The following is a 17,313-nucleotide window of genomic DNA, read 5'->3' on the forward strand; positions in this document are numbered from 1 at the left end:
TAAGTGTTCCAGAAATTATGTAAAACAGCTGTAAACCTAAGATGTCCTGACATCAGGTGTCTATCACCAAACGGAGGGACACACTAAAGTGAATGAATGAAGCTGTGTATCAGATTGTGGCACAAGAGTCTCATGCCCTCACAGTGGCAAAGAAATTGTTCTCCACTTGGGGTATACCTTCCACAATCTCTAGCGATCCAGACACTTATATGAAACTGAGCAAATCATGTGAGCCTTGATGGACAGTCCTGCAAACTTCTTGGAATCTTCACCAACCCAGTCACCCTCAAATATCAGGCAAGTTCAAGAGAATTAAGGGGAAAAACACCTGGATTCAAGCAGAACAAGTCTAATTGCACAGGACGGAATGAACTGGGGAAAATAGTTGCCATTTAAAAAAAAAATTTTTTTTTTGAATGGATTGATTTCAGAGAGGAATAAAGAGGGAGAGAGGGAGAGAGAGAGAGAGAGAGAGAGAGAGAGAGAGAGAGAGAGAGAGAGAGCCGAAACCGGTTTGGCTCAGTGGATAGAGCGTGGGCCTGTGGACTCAAGGGTCCCAGGTTCGATTCCGGTCAAGGGCATGTACCTTGGTTGTGGGCACATCCCCAGTAGGGGGTGTGCAAGAGGCAGCTGGTCAATGTTTCTCTCTCATCGATGTTTCTAACTCTCTATCCCTCTCTCTTCCTCCCTGTAAAAAATCAATCAAAAAATATATTTAAAAAAAAAGAAGAGGGAGAGAGAGAGACAGAGAGAGAGAGAGAGAGAGAGACAAAGAGAGACAGAGAGAGAAATTAATGATGAGAGACAATCATTGATTGGCTGCCTCCTGTATGCTCCCCACTGGGGATTGACCTAAATTGTGGCCTTGACCTAAATTGAACCCTGGACCCTTCTGTCCACAGGCCGATGCTCTATCGGCGGAGCCAAACCAGCTAGGGCAAATGGTTACAGTTTTATGACTTTTTTTTCTGGTTTAAAATAAATTTTTTTTTTTTTTCAGAGGACAGGTAACTTGTTTCTCTTAAACTACCCATGACTTAGCAATTTGGTAAATTATGCCATTGTAAGCAGGACTGAAACATTTATTTTCTTCTCTCTACCTGATTCTTCCAGAATGTGGAACCTCTCAGTGATTGAGTATTATTAACTTCATGGCAATATGTTTGTTTGTGTAAGTTCGATAGGACTGTGATATAACGTCTCTTTATAACAGGACAGAATTGGAAACTGGTTTTATTACCAAGGCTTTGACTGGAATGTCATATTTCAGAGAGACATGCATAGACTCAGATGATGACCAGCCGACTTTAAGGCATGAAGAGTGACCTAGGGAAGGCAATAACGAGTCTCAAAAATATTGGCCGGGTAGCTTCCTCACCTGGCTTTCTCTCTTTACAAGAGCGACTTTACCATGTGGGTAAAGAATATCAGTACTTGGCAGTTGCAGGAGACTCGGGATGTTTTCAGGACCTCCAAGCAGAGAGGAATCCACCCAAATCTATAGGTATTGAGGACAATGTCGGCTGGCAAGTCTTTGCCTTCGCTTTTCAGGCCTCCGGAGGCCTTTTCAGGTGCAGTCTGAAGATGCCTGATGACAAACTTCCTGATTTCAAAGAGCCTGTGTGCTTAATCACTATTATTGCTGGCTTTATACAAATAACTACACCGAGTTTATTGAAATTAGGCCTCTTTTGCTAGTAAATTAGCCCTAATCTAGCTATCATTGATAAAAAAGAAAAATGAGGGTGATTTTCGAGAGAAAAATTCTTTCAATACAAACTATAATATACCATTGTAGATATTTGATTCTAATGCTCTTCATTGTCTTTTGAGTTTGTATGTTTGTTGTTTTTAAGATTTCTACCAATACACACGACTGGATTTCGAAGTTTTCTAGTTTTTTGTTTTGTTTTGTTTTGTTTTTAAATATTTGGCTGAAAACCTCCAAACTAAGTTTTTGTTTGTTTGTTTGTTTTTGTTTTTCTACTTTTCCACGCTTGACTTGAAATCATTGAGAACTAAAACTGCCCTTTTCACAAAGGCCACGCAAGCTAAAGTGGGACAAGTTGGGTGGGAAAAGATCATCCAAAGAACTTGTATGCATACGTATATAAACCAGAGCTAACCCAGGGACACAGCCAATAGTGTCATTGTCATGAAGGCCTCGTGGGCGTGGGGCGGGGGGTGGGGGGGGTGTGGAGTGGGGGTTGGGACCTAGAAGGGATCAAAGGGGAAAAAAGAGGACATCTGTAATACTTTCAACAATGAAGATAACTTTTTTTTTTAAGTGTGACAAGTTGATGTAAGACATTAGAGAAGTCACCACAAGGGTCATCAATGGACAATCACCATGCCCTTTGCAGAAAGCTTACTAGTACCAGAGTCATTCAAGGGACAGGCCAGGAGAATCTATCAGACTCTCTCTGCCTGCTTTCACTCCATATGAAAGAGGTGGACTTCTAGAAACTGCCAGGTGCCTGCTTTCAGAACTCAGAAACTGGGATTATAGTTCTGCTCTGATCATTAACCTTTGTTTTTCTCTTGTTCCATAGAGATGCCTCTCACTATATACCTGATTGCTTACATCAGAGGTGATACTTTGTGAGTATCACCGCCTCCCAAGATGAGACACAACTTTAACTGAACTGAAGAACTTTTCTCAGGACTGAGACCGAATTAATGATAGAATGGTCTATCAGTCCAGCTTCTGGAGTGTGAAACTTCCAGGGAAGTTTCAGAGGATGGAACTGTGGGGGCTCAAGACAAGTCACCCAGGATGTGTCTCTGGTATGTGGATTGTTTTGAGCTAAAGGAAACTTTGGCCTTGGGCTCCAGAGAATCTTCTGTCCCTCCCTTTCACTACCTAGAACAACTTGAATAAGGCGTCTGGCTCATAATAAGACACCATCAGCCACAATGTCTTTTTGACCCACCTATATGGCAGGGCAATCTCTTATTTACTAAACATCTGCTCTTATTACCGTACTGCAATGACCCTCTCCAGACCCCAAAGGTGCATGACCCCATCGTCCCTAACTTGGGATGTCTTATGTACCTGGATCCCTCTATCCATCTCTGAACCTCTCCTGCATGTGGGGTCTGTGACCTGACGTGTACGCGGGGTTGCCGCACATATGTGTGTATTAAATTTGGACATGTTCTCTTGCTGATCCGTCTCATGTCATTTTGATGATTGGAACCTTGAGTGTAGAGGAGAGTTTCTTTGTCCCCCACACCGTTAACTAGAGTCATTGTGGTGGTCATTTAGCGATGTATGCAAATATTTAATCATGATGTTGTACACCTGAAATTAATGAGAGTTTATTTCAAGTATACCTCAATGAATAAATGGTCTTTGACAAAATAAAAATGAGTCAGCTAGACATTCATTTGATGAACAAAACAAGAAAAAGAAAATTAATATAAGCGTCGTCGTCCCCCCTTCTCGCCCCCCCCCCCGCCCCCCCCCCCCCGACTTGGCACCGTGGTCTACGGAAAAACAAACAAACAAGGAAACAAACAATAGAGGGGGGGGGGGGCGTTGTCTGCCAGGCTGCTAATCAAAGACGTTTAAGGAAAGGAGTTGGAGCTATGCTGACTCCTAACACGGACCTGCCTTACCCTGTCGGTAATTTGCGTTTTGATTCTGAGGGCCGCTTTTTTTCTAAACGCGGAGGGCGGGGGAGAAGGAAGTCGGGCATGTACGGAGTCTTGCTGCCATCCAGCGGCCAGAACTTCTCCGAGCCGGGAGGAACATCCATCCGGGAGGGCCTGTACCTGCGGCCCAGCTAGTCCACGCGGGCGCCTGAGCCAGACAGTAGAAAGGGGAAGCTTTGGTGTCTGGAGCTGGCAGCCCAGCCAGCCAGCGGATAGTGGGGCGGGGAGGGAGCTGGTGGAGGGGGTGCCCGGGATTTCGGTTTGCAATTGAGACTCCAAGGGGCCTACTCCTGAAGGCCAGTCTCCTCCCACCCCCCACCCCCGGAAGCCACAGCAAGAGCAGCAGGAAGTTCCCGCCATTCCAGCCAGGCCCTTCAGGGAGGCCACCGCCCTGGCTGATGGGAGGTGTGGCCGTTTGTCTCAGGGCTGTGAGGAACTGGGCCCCCCTCCAGAGTCCCCAGGGCCTCAGTTTATCCTGTGGACAGTTTCTTAAATCCTCGTGGTGGAGACACAGACTACAGAAGGGTGGTTACCAGAGAGAAAGCAGGGAGGAGGGGAATGAAAAGGGTCAAGTATTTGTAATGTGACCAGATTTTAACATTGGTAAAGGGGGACACCATTGACCGAGGGGGCGGGGGGTTAATATATTTTATTTATTTTTTACAGAGAGGATGAGAGAGGGATAGAGTTAGAAACATAGAGAGAGAAACATCGATCAGTTGCCTCTTGCACACCCCCTACTGGGGATGTGCCTGAAACCAAGGTACATGCCCTTGACCGGAATCGAACCTGGGACCCTTGAGTGCACAGGCAGATGCTGTATCCACTGAGCCAAACCGGTTTTGGGTCGGGGGGTAGGGTGGGGGGTGTGTGTGAAGGGGTTCTTGATTAAAAATTTGGTCTATATTGTAATCGCTTTTGGTTTTTTTAATAAAAGAAAATTGGCTTCTTAGATCATCTTTGAATTTGCATCCTCTTTTCTTACTCATTGTTAAAAATCTAAAAAAAAATAATTTAAAATTATATTATAAATTATTATATATATATTGCTTAAAAACACAGTAAGTAGGTACATAATTACATGAACATATTTTATTGTTAATTTATAAATTAAATTGATTTTTATAAAGTAACTATATTTTAAAAGTTATTTTAATCCTATATTTCTTTCTAAATAATAACAATACTAATTTTATTATTTTTCCTCTGAATTTGCCATAACGGAAGTTGTAAGTGTCACTTTCAAGGCCCGGCGCTAGACTATATAATATAAATAATACAAGTACTGTCTGCTAAATTCAAGAAAATGTATGTATTTATGAAATAAATAAATAAATAACTTACCCAAATTATCTGAATAGCTGATTTGTAATGACATCACTTGTTTAACTAGCTTACTAGCACGCAGTACGATGTGTATCATCTGAGAGACAGTTACAAAATGTTTTCGTCATTGCCAATCCCCAAAAATGCCATTTTTCATTAAGTCCAAACAATGGTCGTCGAATTCTAACAACTGATCAACAATGCGAACTTTGATAAGCAGTTCTCGATAATCAGCTCTCAACAATTATTTGTTACTATTAAAGTTTAACATTATAACATTAACAAAAATAATATAAAACTCATATCCTGGCTAAATAGCCACATGGCCGCCGAAAACCGTATATTCCCTTCCCGTTCTCCCGCCGTTCCCTTGCTTGTCGTGCATTCTTTCAAAAAATCGGGACTTTTTTAAAACGCCGTGGGACGCAGGACAAATTGTTAAAAATCAGGACTGTCCACCCAAAAGCGGGATGACGTCTGGTCACCTTAAGTATATGGTGTCAGAGAGAGACTAGATTTTGGGGTGGTGAGTGCACAACCCACTATACAGTGATGTGGTAATAGAATTGTAGTGTGGAAACTTGTGTAATGTTATTAACCAATGCCAGTCCAATAAATTGGAAAGAAAGGAAGAATAAATGAGTACCGGTGTGACAGACAGTTCACTACTGCTTATTTCTTTGTTTTCACTGGAAAACGAATGTCTTATCATACATGAAAAAACAGTAACCAATAGGGCTCATTCAAAGAACTGAATGTCTGGCCAGCCAGGCTTGGCCCATCGCTCATGTACATAATCAGAGCCACAATAAATTCTATTTATTAATAAAAAGTATGTAAAAAAATATCAGTGCAGAGTACTAAAAGTAAGCAGAACTCTGCTGTTAGATACATCAAAATTTCATGTCATGCTTTTATTTTTAAATATAAAATCCCAAGTCAACTTTTTCATTATTTACTTTGAAATTTGGTGTCTGATTTAAAGTACATGCAAATACATACAAAATGTTTAGGTGGTTGTTTAACAACAGACTGATGACTCTCAGAAGGAAGGAGGGAGCGGGGAGGGTGGGAAGAGATTAACCAAAGATCTTATATGCATACTTGAGGCCCGGTGCACGGATTCATGCATTGGTGGGGTCCCTTGGCCTCGCCTGCGGGGACCAGGCCAAAACTGGCAGTCAGAGATCCCCCGAAGGGTCCCAGATTGTAAGAGGGTGCAGGCCAGGCTGAGGGACCCCACTGGTGCACTGGACCTCTAGTAGTATATAAAAGCATAGCTTCCATAAATTGAGCAGCTCTCCTAAGTTAGGTTATTTTTCACCCTATATAATTAATTTCAGAATAACTCTACAAGTTAAGTATTTTCCCTCCCATTTAATGAGAGAGAGAGAGAAAGAGAGAGAGACAGAGAGAGAGAGAGAGAGAGAGAGAGAGAGAGAGAGAGAGACCTTATCTGGTATTATGGATATTAAATGGTGTTTCTTGATATTTCCTACCCGAGAAGCAAATCTGTTCATCAGCTACAAAAGAGCTGTAGCTAGAGTTCATGGCAGGTAAGAAAGTTTTTAACATAGCACCCTTTGGAACACTAAACCTGAATGGAGGTGCGACTATGGACATGCCACAAAGCTGAGAGGGACTTAAGGAGATTAGTGAATGGCTGTATCTTTCAGTAAAGTAGAGGTATTGGTGGCACCAGTGTCATGATGTCACCCCCTGCTGCACCCCAGGACAGAACAAGATTTTTGGGTATTTACAAGTCCCTGTGTCAAAAGGGAGCACATTGCGTCAATTCCTATAACAACTGTGTCAGGTTGGCCAGGATGGTATCCTAGGGGACTGTTGTAGTTCCTCCTGACTACAAAACAGACCTGGTATATGATTACTAACAACTCCAGCAAGATGGCACAGGCCATCTCTTTTACCTGTTATACTTCCTGAATCAGGTATTTTGCTTTCACAGATTACTCACATGATTTCTGATGAGAGTGCCAGTTTTATTTTTTTCTTTCAACTTTTGGTTTCAAGGCTAACCAAGTATGTTTTCCTGTCTATAATCCAATAGCCAAACAGTTGATAAGAATCACATCCCCAAACACTCTCTGCCTATTTTGCTACTCAATTCATGTTTAATATCTATCTCAGTGACCTCATTGCCCAAAGACATACTATTTTATGTCAGGTATGGCTTCTAGCTTATCACAGACTATATTTATTGTACATGTTGAATGGATGCTTAACAATAATGTGTATTTGGATTCAGGGTTCAAGGTTTATTCATTAAGTCATTTTTCATATGTTGCTTAAAACTTCTACATTGAGTCCATCTGAAATAAGAGGTGTGGGTGTGAAGGCCAATACTCATTCTAATACATCTGCCTGAGCTGGTTCCCTTGCATGGCAAAGTGAAAGGCTGTGTGAGACAGTTTTATCTCCTGCTATTTGGTGGTACAGAAGCAATTGGCTTTTTCAATCTTGTGAGGACACAATTCCTGGTCTCTGCAAACATCCCTTTATCTCCTTGTTAAATTGTTTTCCCATCTTCTCCAAGCTGCTATGCAGAACTTCTCAAGAGAAGACTAACATTCCTTCTTGCTCTTAGGTGCCCTTTTAGGCTTTATAGAGAAAACAAAAAACATCTGGAGGGAACACCTCAATTTCTCTGATATACTGTACACCTTCCAGAACAGTCTTTTTGTGTAAGGCCAATTCCCCAGTACACTTAAATTTCTCTAAATTTAAAATAATAATTTGAAAAGTCCCTGAAGTTCTTTTAAAATTAATTTCTGGATAAATTCAAAAGAATTGAAAACAGGGTCTCAAAGTGATATTTGAATGCCCATGTTCAAAATTGTCAAAAGGTGGAAGCAACCCAAATGTTCCTCAATAGATGAATGGATAAGCAAAATGTAGTATATCCGTACAAGGGAGTATTATTCAGCCTTAAAAAGAAAGGAAATATTGTCACCTGGCAGCAACATGGGTATCTATCTCTCAAAAAATGTATATACAGTTTAACAGGTGATAGCTCAATTTTGAAAATGAAATATATTTTAATAAACACTGCCTTTATAATTATTCAAAGTGTGTGTATATATATCCTTGAGGACATTATATTAAGTGAAATAATCTGGTCACAGAAAGACAAATATCACTTATTTGAGGTATTTAAAGTAGTTAAATTATAAGAAAAAGTAATATGGAGGTTGCCAGGGGCTGGGGGAAGGGAAAAATGGGGAGTTGTTTATTGGGTGTAGAGTTTCAGTTTTCAAGACAAAAATGTTCTGGATGTCTATTGCACAGCAATGTGGAGGTACTTAACACTATTGAACTGTATACTTAAAATGGTTAAGATGATAAATTTTTATTTTATGTGTGTTTTACCACAATTGAAAAAAGTACCTGGATCTCATGTTTCTTTTTATTTTGCAAGGACATTCTATGGTCATTGTCATCTGTCCTTTAACTCTCACTTCCTTTTGAAACCACTGTCATCTGACTTCTGTCCTCACTGTTCCACCAAAACTAATTTTTTGTTTGTTTGTTTGTTAATCCTCATATGAGGATATTTTGTCCATTGAGTTTGTTTTAGAGAAAGTGGAAGCGGGGGGGGGGGGGGGAGAGAGAGAGAGAGAAATGTGATGTGAGAGAAACACATCTCGCTCCTGCTCCACCAGGACGGGGATCAAACCTGTAACCCAGGTATCCCCTTGGCCTAGAATCTAACCAGAGACCTTTCCAAGTGCAGGATGACACTCTAACCAACGAACCATACTGTCCAGGGCCCAAAACCGTTCTTACTAAAGTTGTCAATGACCTCTTAATATTTCTGGTCTTAGTGTACTTAACCCAGAGTATTAGAGACTGTTCACCACTTCTTCCTGGAAGTTCTCTTATTCTTTGGCTTCTGTGAGACTCTCCCTTGGTTCTTTGCTGACGTCTCTCTGACAACTCTTTTTGCAGCCTTTTTTCCTTCATAAATAGTTCTGTCCTTGGCCTGAGCCTCTTTGTGTCTTTAGAGTTCGGCAGTCTCCTTGAGACAGCTGAATTAAACCTGAAGTATCAGCTGCCAGATTTATATCTCTGATCAGATTTCCCTCTGACTAGTCAACTCTATATTAGTGTCCCAGATTCTTCAAACACACCTTCTCAAACTAAATTCGTCATCCCTGTTGTGTTTTCTAGCTCAATGACATTCATCCCCGAATTCTATTCTGAAACCTGGAAGTAATACTGGAATCCTAATTCTTTATTATCCTCCATATCCAATAAATCAAAAAGTCCTATTGATTGCATTTCCCTTATTAATTCTCAAAATTCATCTTAACTGCCAGCACCTTGGCTTAAGTTTGCATTATCCAGTGCCTTTAAGTTGATCTTTCTGCCTCCAATTTTGCCTTCTGCAATTTTGTCATGCACAGTGATCTTCTTAGAACTTGTTTGATTGTGCGGTTTGTCTACTTAAAAGGCTCTCAGTAGCTTGCCATTGCTTTTAGGGTAAGTCTTTTTTTTTAAAAAAAAATATTTTTATTGATTCCAGAGAGGAACAGAGAGAGAGAGAGAGAGAGAGAGAGAGAGAGAGAGAGAGAGAGAGAGAGATGATGGGAGAGAATTATTGATTGGCTGCCTCCTGCACACCCCCACTGGGGATCAACTCTGCAACCGGGTATGTACCCTTAGGGAATCGAACCTGGGACCCTTCAGTCTGTAGGCAGAAACTCTATCCACCGAGCCAATCCAGCTAGGGCAGGGTGAAGTCTTTTTTCTTTTTTAAAAAAATATATTTTATTGATTTTTTACAGAGAGGAAAGGAGAGGGACAGAGAGCTAGAAATATCGATGAGAGAGAAACATCCACCAGCTGCCTCCTGCACACCCCCTACCGGGGATGTGCCCGCAACCAATGTACATGCCCTTGACCGGAATCGAACCTGGGACCTTTCAGTCTGCAGACCGACGCTCTATCCACTGAGCCAAACCGGTTTTGGCATGAAGTCTTAACTTCTTAATATTTAGCATACAAATCCCCTCTGCTCCTCCAAGTCATATATTACTACACTCTTAAAAAATTATATATATATTTTATTTTTATTTTTCAGAAAGGAAGGGAGAGGGAGATAGAAACATCAATATCAATGATGAGAGAGAGGGGATGGGGATCAGTCTGCAATCTTGGCAAGTGACCTGACTGGGAATCCAACGTGACTTGCTGGTTCATAGGTTGATGCTCTACCACTGAAACACACTGGCCAGACTTACTGCACTCTTTATCCAACTGTGCGCCAGTATTTGTTTGTGTCTGCATTTACAAATAGTGTGAATTCGATTCGCTGCTAGTATTCAGTGCAATGGGACCGAAAGCTGTATTATTTTTACTCAGGTTTTTCCCATGATCACAGATTTACTGAGTATTTAGGCGCCTCAGATCCCTCTAACAGCCCAGCCTAGCAACTAAGCAGCACTTTTGAGGGCGTGGGGTGCGTGAGCAGGGTCCAGGGACTACCGCCTCCAGGCGAGGGAGGTTGCGACTTGGCGCAGGCGCAGGCGCAGGCGCAGGCGCAGGCGCAGGCGCAGGCGCAGGCGCAGGCGCAGGCGCAGGCGCAGGCGCAGGCGCAGGCGCAGGCTGGTGAAAGCCATTCTTGCCCCGCCCTCCCTTCCCAGCGGACAACGGAAAGAGCTCAGGTAAAGTCATTTCCGGGAAGTGGAGCGGCGCTTTGTTAGCTGCAAAATGGAGGCGACTGGTGGAACTGAAAAGCCGGTGAGGCACTGCTCTGCGGTTGGGTGAATGGGGAAGTCGAGCTGACTCTAGCCTTGAACTCTCCCTCTCCTCCTCCTTTTTTCTTCCCAGGTTTCCGGGGAACTGGTATCAGTGGCACATGCTCTTTCTCTCCCAGCAGAGTCTTATGGCAACGACGTGAGTATGACACACACATTTTATCCATTTTGAGTTTATTCTTGTGTATGGTGTAATTTGGTGGGCTAGTTTCCAATTCACCTAGTCTGTGATGTCTGCAGGGCCTGCCACGAAATTGTAACCCCCTGCCCTGATATCTTACGTGTGCGCTACAAAATCGCGCCTTTCAGATCATTCTGATCCGTTTGGTCCACAAACGCAGGACTAATACCAATGGAAGTAGTTCCCAAACTTTGCTGCACATTAGAATCCCGTGTGAAGCATTTAAATATCCCGATGGCCAGAGCACAATCCGTTTCAATTAAATCAGAATATCTGGGACTGAGAGCCTGGTATCCATATTTTTAAAGGCCCTCGAGTGATTCCACTGTGCAGTAAAGTTGCACTGGCTTATGGTGTGTCTTGTTTAGATTCTTAACGAGGAAGCACATGATGTATTTGAGGTTTTATTTTGTTTTGTTGTTGTTGTTAATCCTCACCCAAGGATATTTTTGTTTTGTTGTTGTTAATCCTCACCCAAGAGTGGAAAGGAGGGAGAGACAGAAACGTCTCTATGAGAGACACATCCATTGGTTGCCTCCCACATGCATCCGGACCAGGGCCAGGGATCAAGCCTGCAACTGAGGTATGTGCCCTTGACTGGAATCAAACCTGAGACCCTTCAGTCCACAGGCAGAGGCTCTATCCACTGAGACAAATTGGCTAGGGCCCATGATGTATTTGAGATACAAAACGCAAGGTTATGAGAACAGTAGTAACACTCAAATAAGAATGTGATCTAAGCTAGATGAGTGAATCAGGGCATAAGATACAAAGCAGTTTAGTTCAAGAATAAGCATATAGAACCTAGACAGTAGATGAAGACTTCACTGTGATAGTGGATCTCAAATTTGATCCTCAAAGTGTAGGTTGACAAAGGACATGAATTAGCAGTCAGGCAAAGGGCCTGGAGATAAAACTGCAAAGGGATTCTTCTGGGATCAATGAAATAGATCCCTCCAATTTGAGTGGGAAATTCTAATGGAACAGGTGGTGGGTGCTTGGTAAGGGGTATTTATATATTAACCTGCTTCATGATACTGTTTCATTTCTAAGTGTTATAGGGTGGGAAATTGGCTATCAGATAAACAAGTGATGATTATGAAATGCCACACTCTTAAAAGTGAAGAATAATTTCACTTCCATTATTTTGTTGTTTCAAGAGTTCAGTTCTATATGTGTGTTTATTATTTCAATTTTGCAGTGATTTAACTCAGTCTTTTAAAAATGTTTTTAATTTACTGATTGGTTTTAGAGAGCACCCTATTTGTTGTTTCACTTATTTTTGCATTCATTGGTTGATTTTTGTATATGCCCTAACCAGAGATCTAAGCCACAACCTTGGCTATGGGAGACAACGCTCTAAACAGGGCCTAACTCAGTCTTGAGAATATTATCTACTGTTTTATTTAGTTTCTAACACTTTCATTAGCTTCCAGGAAAAGATAGTCCCTGGCTCATTCTATTTTTTAGACTGTGTAGGTAGTCTTTTGTTTGTCATAAGGACAGAAGAATTATTTTATTGCCCAAACCCATTAGTCTAGTTTTTATCCTTTAACGGTAACATCAGGTTTGGTAGCTCTCCTGAGCATACATAGGCTTCCTTAATTTGTTCTCTAATGGCAGGATTGGGAGATTTCAGACCTGGCATTTTTTTGACATTCCAAGGGGTGTCCAGGCATGGGTAGTTTTATTTTTTAAAAATAATTCTTTATAGTTGAAAGTATTACATATGTCCCCCCTTTTTCCCACATTGACTCCTTGTAGCCTGCCCCCCAAACCCTGCCCAGACCCTCAGGGCCCCATTGTCTGTGTCCATGGGCCAAGCATATATGTATACAAGGTCCTTGGTTGATTACTTCCCACCCACCCACCCTTCCTGCCTTCCCTCTGAGATTCCACATTCTGTTCCATGCTTCTGTCTCTGGATCCACTCCCTTCATCAGTTTATTTTGTTACTTAGATTCCACATATGAGTGTGATTGTATGATACTGGTCTTTCTCTGACTGATTTATTTACGTAGCATGATTCTCTCCAGGTCCCTCCATGCTGTCTCAAAGGGTAAGAGATTCCCCCCCCCCCCCTTTTTTATTTTTTCAAAAGTAGCATCTCCCTTGTGACTGGTTTCTAGTTTCTTTTTTTTTTTAATATATTTTTTTATTGATTTCAAAGAGGAAGGGATAGGAGGGTGAGAGAGAATCATTGATCAGCTGCCTCCTGTATGCCTCCAACTGGGGATGGAGCCTGCAACCTGGGCATGTGCCCTTGACTGGAATCAAACCTGGAATCCTTTAGTCTGCAGCTGACACTCTATCCACTGAGCCAAACCAGCTGGGGCGAGGTCCTCCTTTTTTACTGCTGCATAGTATTCCACGGTACAGATGTACCACAGGTTTTTATCCACTCATTTACTATGGGCCCTTAGGCTGTTTCCAGATCTTAGCTATTGTAAATTGTGCTACTATGAACATAGGCTGTGCATACATTCTTTCTGATTCAGTGTTTCGGGTTTCTTAGGATATATTCCTAGAAGTGGGATCACTGGGTCAAATGGCAGATCCACATTTAATTTCTTGAGTAAACGCCATACTGTTTTCCAAAATGGTTACACTCCCACCAGCAGTGTACTAGGGTTCCCTCTTCTCCACATCCTCGCCAGCACTTGTCATTTGTTGATTTGTCCTTTTAATTTGCACCTCTCAAATTATCAGTGATTTTGGGCATTTTTTCATAGGTCTTTTGGCCATCTGTATGTCCTCTTTGGAGAAGTGTCTATTTAGGTCCTTTGCCCATCTGTTTTAATTGGATTATTTGTCTTCTGTTAACTTTTATGAGTTCCTTATATATTTTGGATATTAACCCTTTATCAGGTGTATCAGTACTGAATATACTCTCCCATACAGTGGGCTCCATTTTTGTCTTGTTGATGGTTTCTTTTGAGGTGCAGAAGCTTTTTATTTTCATGTAGTACCATTTGTTTATTTTTTCCTGAGTTTTCTTTGCCCTAAGAGATGTATCCATAAACATATTGCTACGAGAGATGTCTGAGATTTTGCTGCCTATGGTTTCTTCTAGGATTTTTATGGTTTCACGACTTACATTTAAGTCTTTTATCCATTTTGAGTTTATTCTTGTGTATGGTGTAATTTGGTGGGCTAGTTTCATTTTTTCCCATGTATCTGTCCAATTTTCCCAATACCATTTATTGAAGAGACTGTCTTAACTCCATTGTATGCTCTTGCCTTCTTTGTCAAATATTAATTGAGCATAATAGCTTAGGTCGATTTCTGGGGTCTCTGTACTTTTCCATTGACATATATGCCTGTTCTAGAGCTAGTACTAGGCTGTTTTGATTATGGTGGCTTTTTAGTATAAATTGAAATCTGGTATTGTGATTCCTCCAACTTTGTTTCTCTTTCTCAAGATTGCTGTGGCTATTCAGAGGTCTTTTTGATTCCATATAAATTTTTGGAGTATTTGTTCTAGATCTATGAAATATGCTGTTGATATTTTAATAGGGATTGCATTGAATTTATAGTTTGCCTTGGGTAATATGGACATTTTAATGATGTTGATTCCACCAATCCATGAACACAGTATATTCTTCCACTTGTTTATATCTTCTATCTCTTTTTTCAACATTCTGTAGTTTTCCAAAAACAGGTCTTTTTTGCCTTCTTGATTAAGTTTATTCCTAGGTATTTTAAACTTTTTTGTTACAATGGTAAATGGTATTTCTTGTTTAGTTTTCTCTTTCTGAGAAGTCATTATTGGTATATAAAAAAGCCATCGATTTTTGGGTGTTGATTTTGTAGCCTGCTACATTGCCAAATTCATTTATTAAATCTAGTAGTGTTTTGGTAGAGTACTTATGGTTTTCTATGTACAATATCATATCATCTGCGAATAATGAGAGTTTTACTTCGTCCTTTCCAATTTGGATGCCTTTTATTTCTTTTTGTCTGATCACTGTGGCTAGGACTTCCAGGACTACTAGTATGTTGAACATACTAGTAGTGAACATACTAGGAGTGGTGAAAGCAGACATCCCTGTTTTGTTTCTGTTCTCAGCGGAAATGTATTAGTTTTGCCCATTGAGTATGATGTCCATTGTAGGTGTGTCATATATGGCCTTTATCATGTTGAGCTATGCTCCATTTCCACTTTGCTGAGAGTTTTTATCAAAAATGGGTGTTGGATTTTTGTCAAATGCTTTTTCTGCATCTATTGGTATGATCATTTGATTTTTCTCTTTCAGTTTATGTGCTGTATTACATGTATTGATTTGCAAATATTGTACCAGCCTCACATCTCTGGAATAAATCCCACTTGGTGATGGTGTATGATCTTTTTAATATATTGCTGGATCCGGTTTGTTAATATTTTGTTGAGGATTTTAGCATCTATGTTCATCAACTATATTGGCCTGTAATTCTCTTCCTTTGTAGTGTCTTTATCTGGTTTTGGGATTAGGGTAATGCTGGCTTCATAGAAAGAGTTTGGAAGTGTTCCTTCCTCTTGAATTTTTTGGAATAGTTTGAGAAGTATAGGTGTTAGTTCTTTTTTGAATATATGTTAAAACTGCCCTGTATGGGGGAGGGGGTTGATGACAAATATGTGATACCTTAATCAATAAAGTAATTAAAAAAAATAAAATAAAACTGCCCTGTAAAGCCATCAGGACCAGTGCTTTTCTTTGCTGGGAGTTTTTTGATTACTGCTTCTATTTCATCAGTTGTTGGCCTATTCAGAGAATAGGATTGGCCTATTCAGGTATTCTGATTCTTCTTGATTCAGTTTTGGGAGACTGTATTTTCCTAGGAATTAATCCATTTCATCCACATTGTACAGCTTGTTGGCATATAGTTGTTCCTAGTATTTTCTTTTTTTTTTCAAGTTTCTTTTTTTTATTTTAATGAATCTTTATTGTTCAGATTACAACTGTTTCTCCTTTTTCCCCCCATATCTCCCCACCACCCAGTTCCCACCCCTCCTCTGCCCTTACCTCCCCCCCGCTGCCCTTATCCATAGGTGTATGATTTTTGTCTAGTCTCTTCCCATACTCCCCACACAGACACCCCTTTCCCCCTGAGAATTATCAATCCACTCCCATTCTATGCCTCTGATTCTATTAAGTTCACCAGTTTATTCTGTTCCTCAGATTTTTAATTCACTTGACTTTTAGATTCACTTGTTGATAGATATGTATTTGTTGTTCATAATTTTTATCTTTCTTCTTCTTTTTCCTCTTTTTAAAGAATACCTTTCAGCATTTCATATAATACTGGTTTGGTGGTGGTGAACTCCTTTAGCTTTTTCTTATCTGTGAAGCTCTTTATCTGACCTTCCATTCTGAATGATAACTTTGCTGGGTAGAGTAGTCTTGGTTGTAGGTTCCTGCTATTCATCACTTTGAATATTTCTTGCCACTCCCGTCTGGCCTGCATGGTTTCTGTTGAGAAATTAGCTGATAATCGTATGGGAGCTCCCTTGTAGGTAACTAACTGTTTTTCTCTTGCTGCTTGTAAGTTTCTCTCTTTGTCTTTTGCCCTTGGCATTTTAATTATGATGTGTCTTGGTGTGGTCCTCTTTGGATTCCTTTTGTTTGGGGTTCTGTGTTCTTCCTGGACTTGTAAGTCTATTTCTTTCATCAGGTGGGGGAAGTTTTCGTTCATTATTTCTTCAAATAGGTTTTCAGTATCTTGCTCTCTCTCTTCTTCTGGCACCCCCATAATTCTGATGTTGGTTCGCTTGAAGTTGTCCCAGAGGTTTCTTACACTATCTTCAACTTTCTGAATTCTCTTCTCTTCATGCTTCTCTGGAGGAGTGTCCTTGGCCTCTTTGTATTCCAAATCTTTGAGTTGATTCTTGCGATCCTCTAGTCTGCTGTTGGGTCTCTGTATAATATTTTTATCTCAGTCAGTGTATGTTTAATTTCTAGTTGGTCCTTTTTCATATCCTCGAGGGTCTCATTGAATTTATCGGCCTTTTCCATGAAATTCTTGAAAAACCTTATAACCATGGTTTTGAACTCTATGTCCAGTCGCTTGTTCTCCTCCATTTCTTTGGTTTGTGATCTGTTACCTTGCCTCCTCATTTTCTCTGCTTCCCTGAGTTGGTAGGGTAGTTTTGTGTACTAGGTGTCCTATTGGTTCAACGGGTCAGCCTCCCAGTTACTTGAGGTGGACACTCTTGGTGTACCCTTGTGTACTGTGTGTCCCCCAGCAGGAGCTACAGCAAGAACTAGTTTTCTCCTCCTTTGCTTGGGCGGTTTTGGAGCAGTCTGACTGGAGCTGCAGTTAATTTGGTTGAGCTGCCACAGAACAGGCCATTTATATGCAAAAGCCGTTGTGTGGAGCCTGGGCGGGTTTGTA

The 17,313-nt window shown here is 40.9% G+C and overlaps 1 protein-coding gene across 2 annotated transcripts in view; it reads left to right on the plus strand.

The window, feature by feature from the left end:
* The first annotated feature begins 10,662 nt into the window (after positions 1-10,662).
* Positions 10,663-17,313, plus strand: part of PBDC1 (polysaccharide biosynthesis domain containing 1) — a 40,856-nt gene continuing 34,205 nt past the window's right edge. Inside the window, exons 1-2 of one of the 2 annotated variants that reach the window (XM_008160854.3) lie at positions 10,663-10,743; positions 10,834-10,899. In XM_008160854.3, coding sequence (XP_008159076.1) covers positions 10,714-10,743; positions 10,834-10,899 — 96 coding nt within the window. In that variant the 5' untranslated portion in view covers positions 10,663-10,713. Of the gene's footprint in view, positions 10,744-10,833; positions 10,900-11,438; positions 11,525-17,313 lie in introns of those variants that run through there. The other variant, XM_054713501.1, reaches the window with a different exon arrangement.

Source organism: Eptesicus fuscus, unplaced genomic scaffold (genome assembly GCF_027574615.1).
Source record: "Eptesicus fuscus isolate TK198812 unplaced genomic scaffold, DD_ASM_mEF_20220401 scaffold_71, whole genome shotgun sequence".
Lineage (NCBI taxonomy): Eukaryota > Metazoa > Chordata > Mammalia > Chiroptera > Vespertilionidae > Eptesicus > Eptesicus fuscus.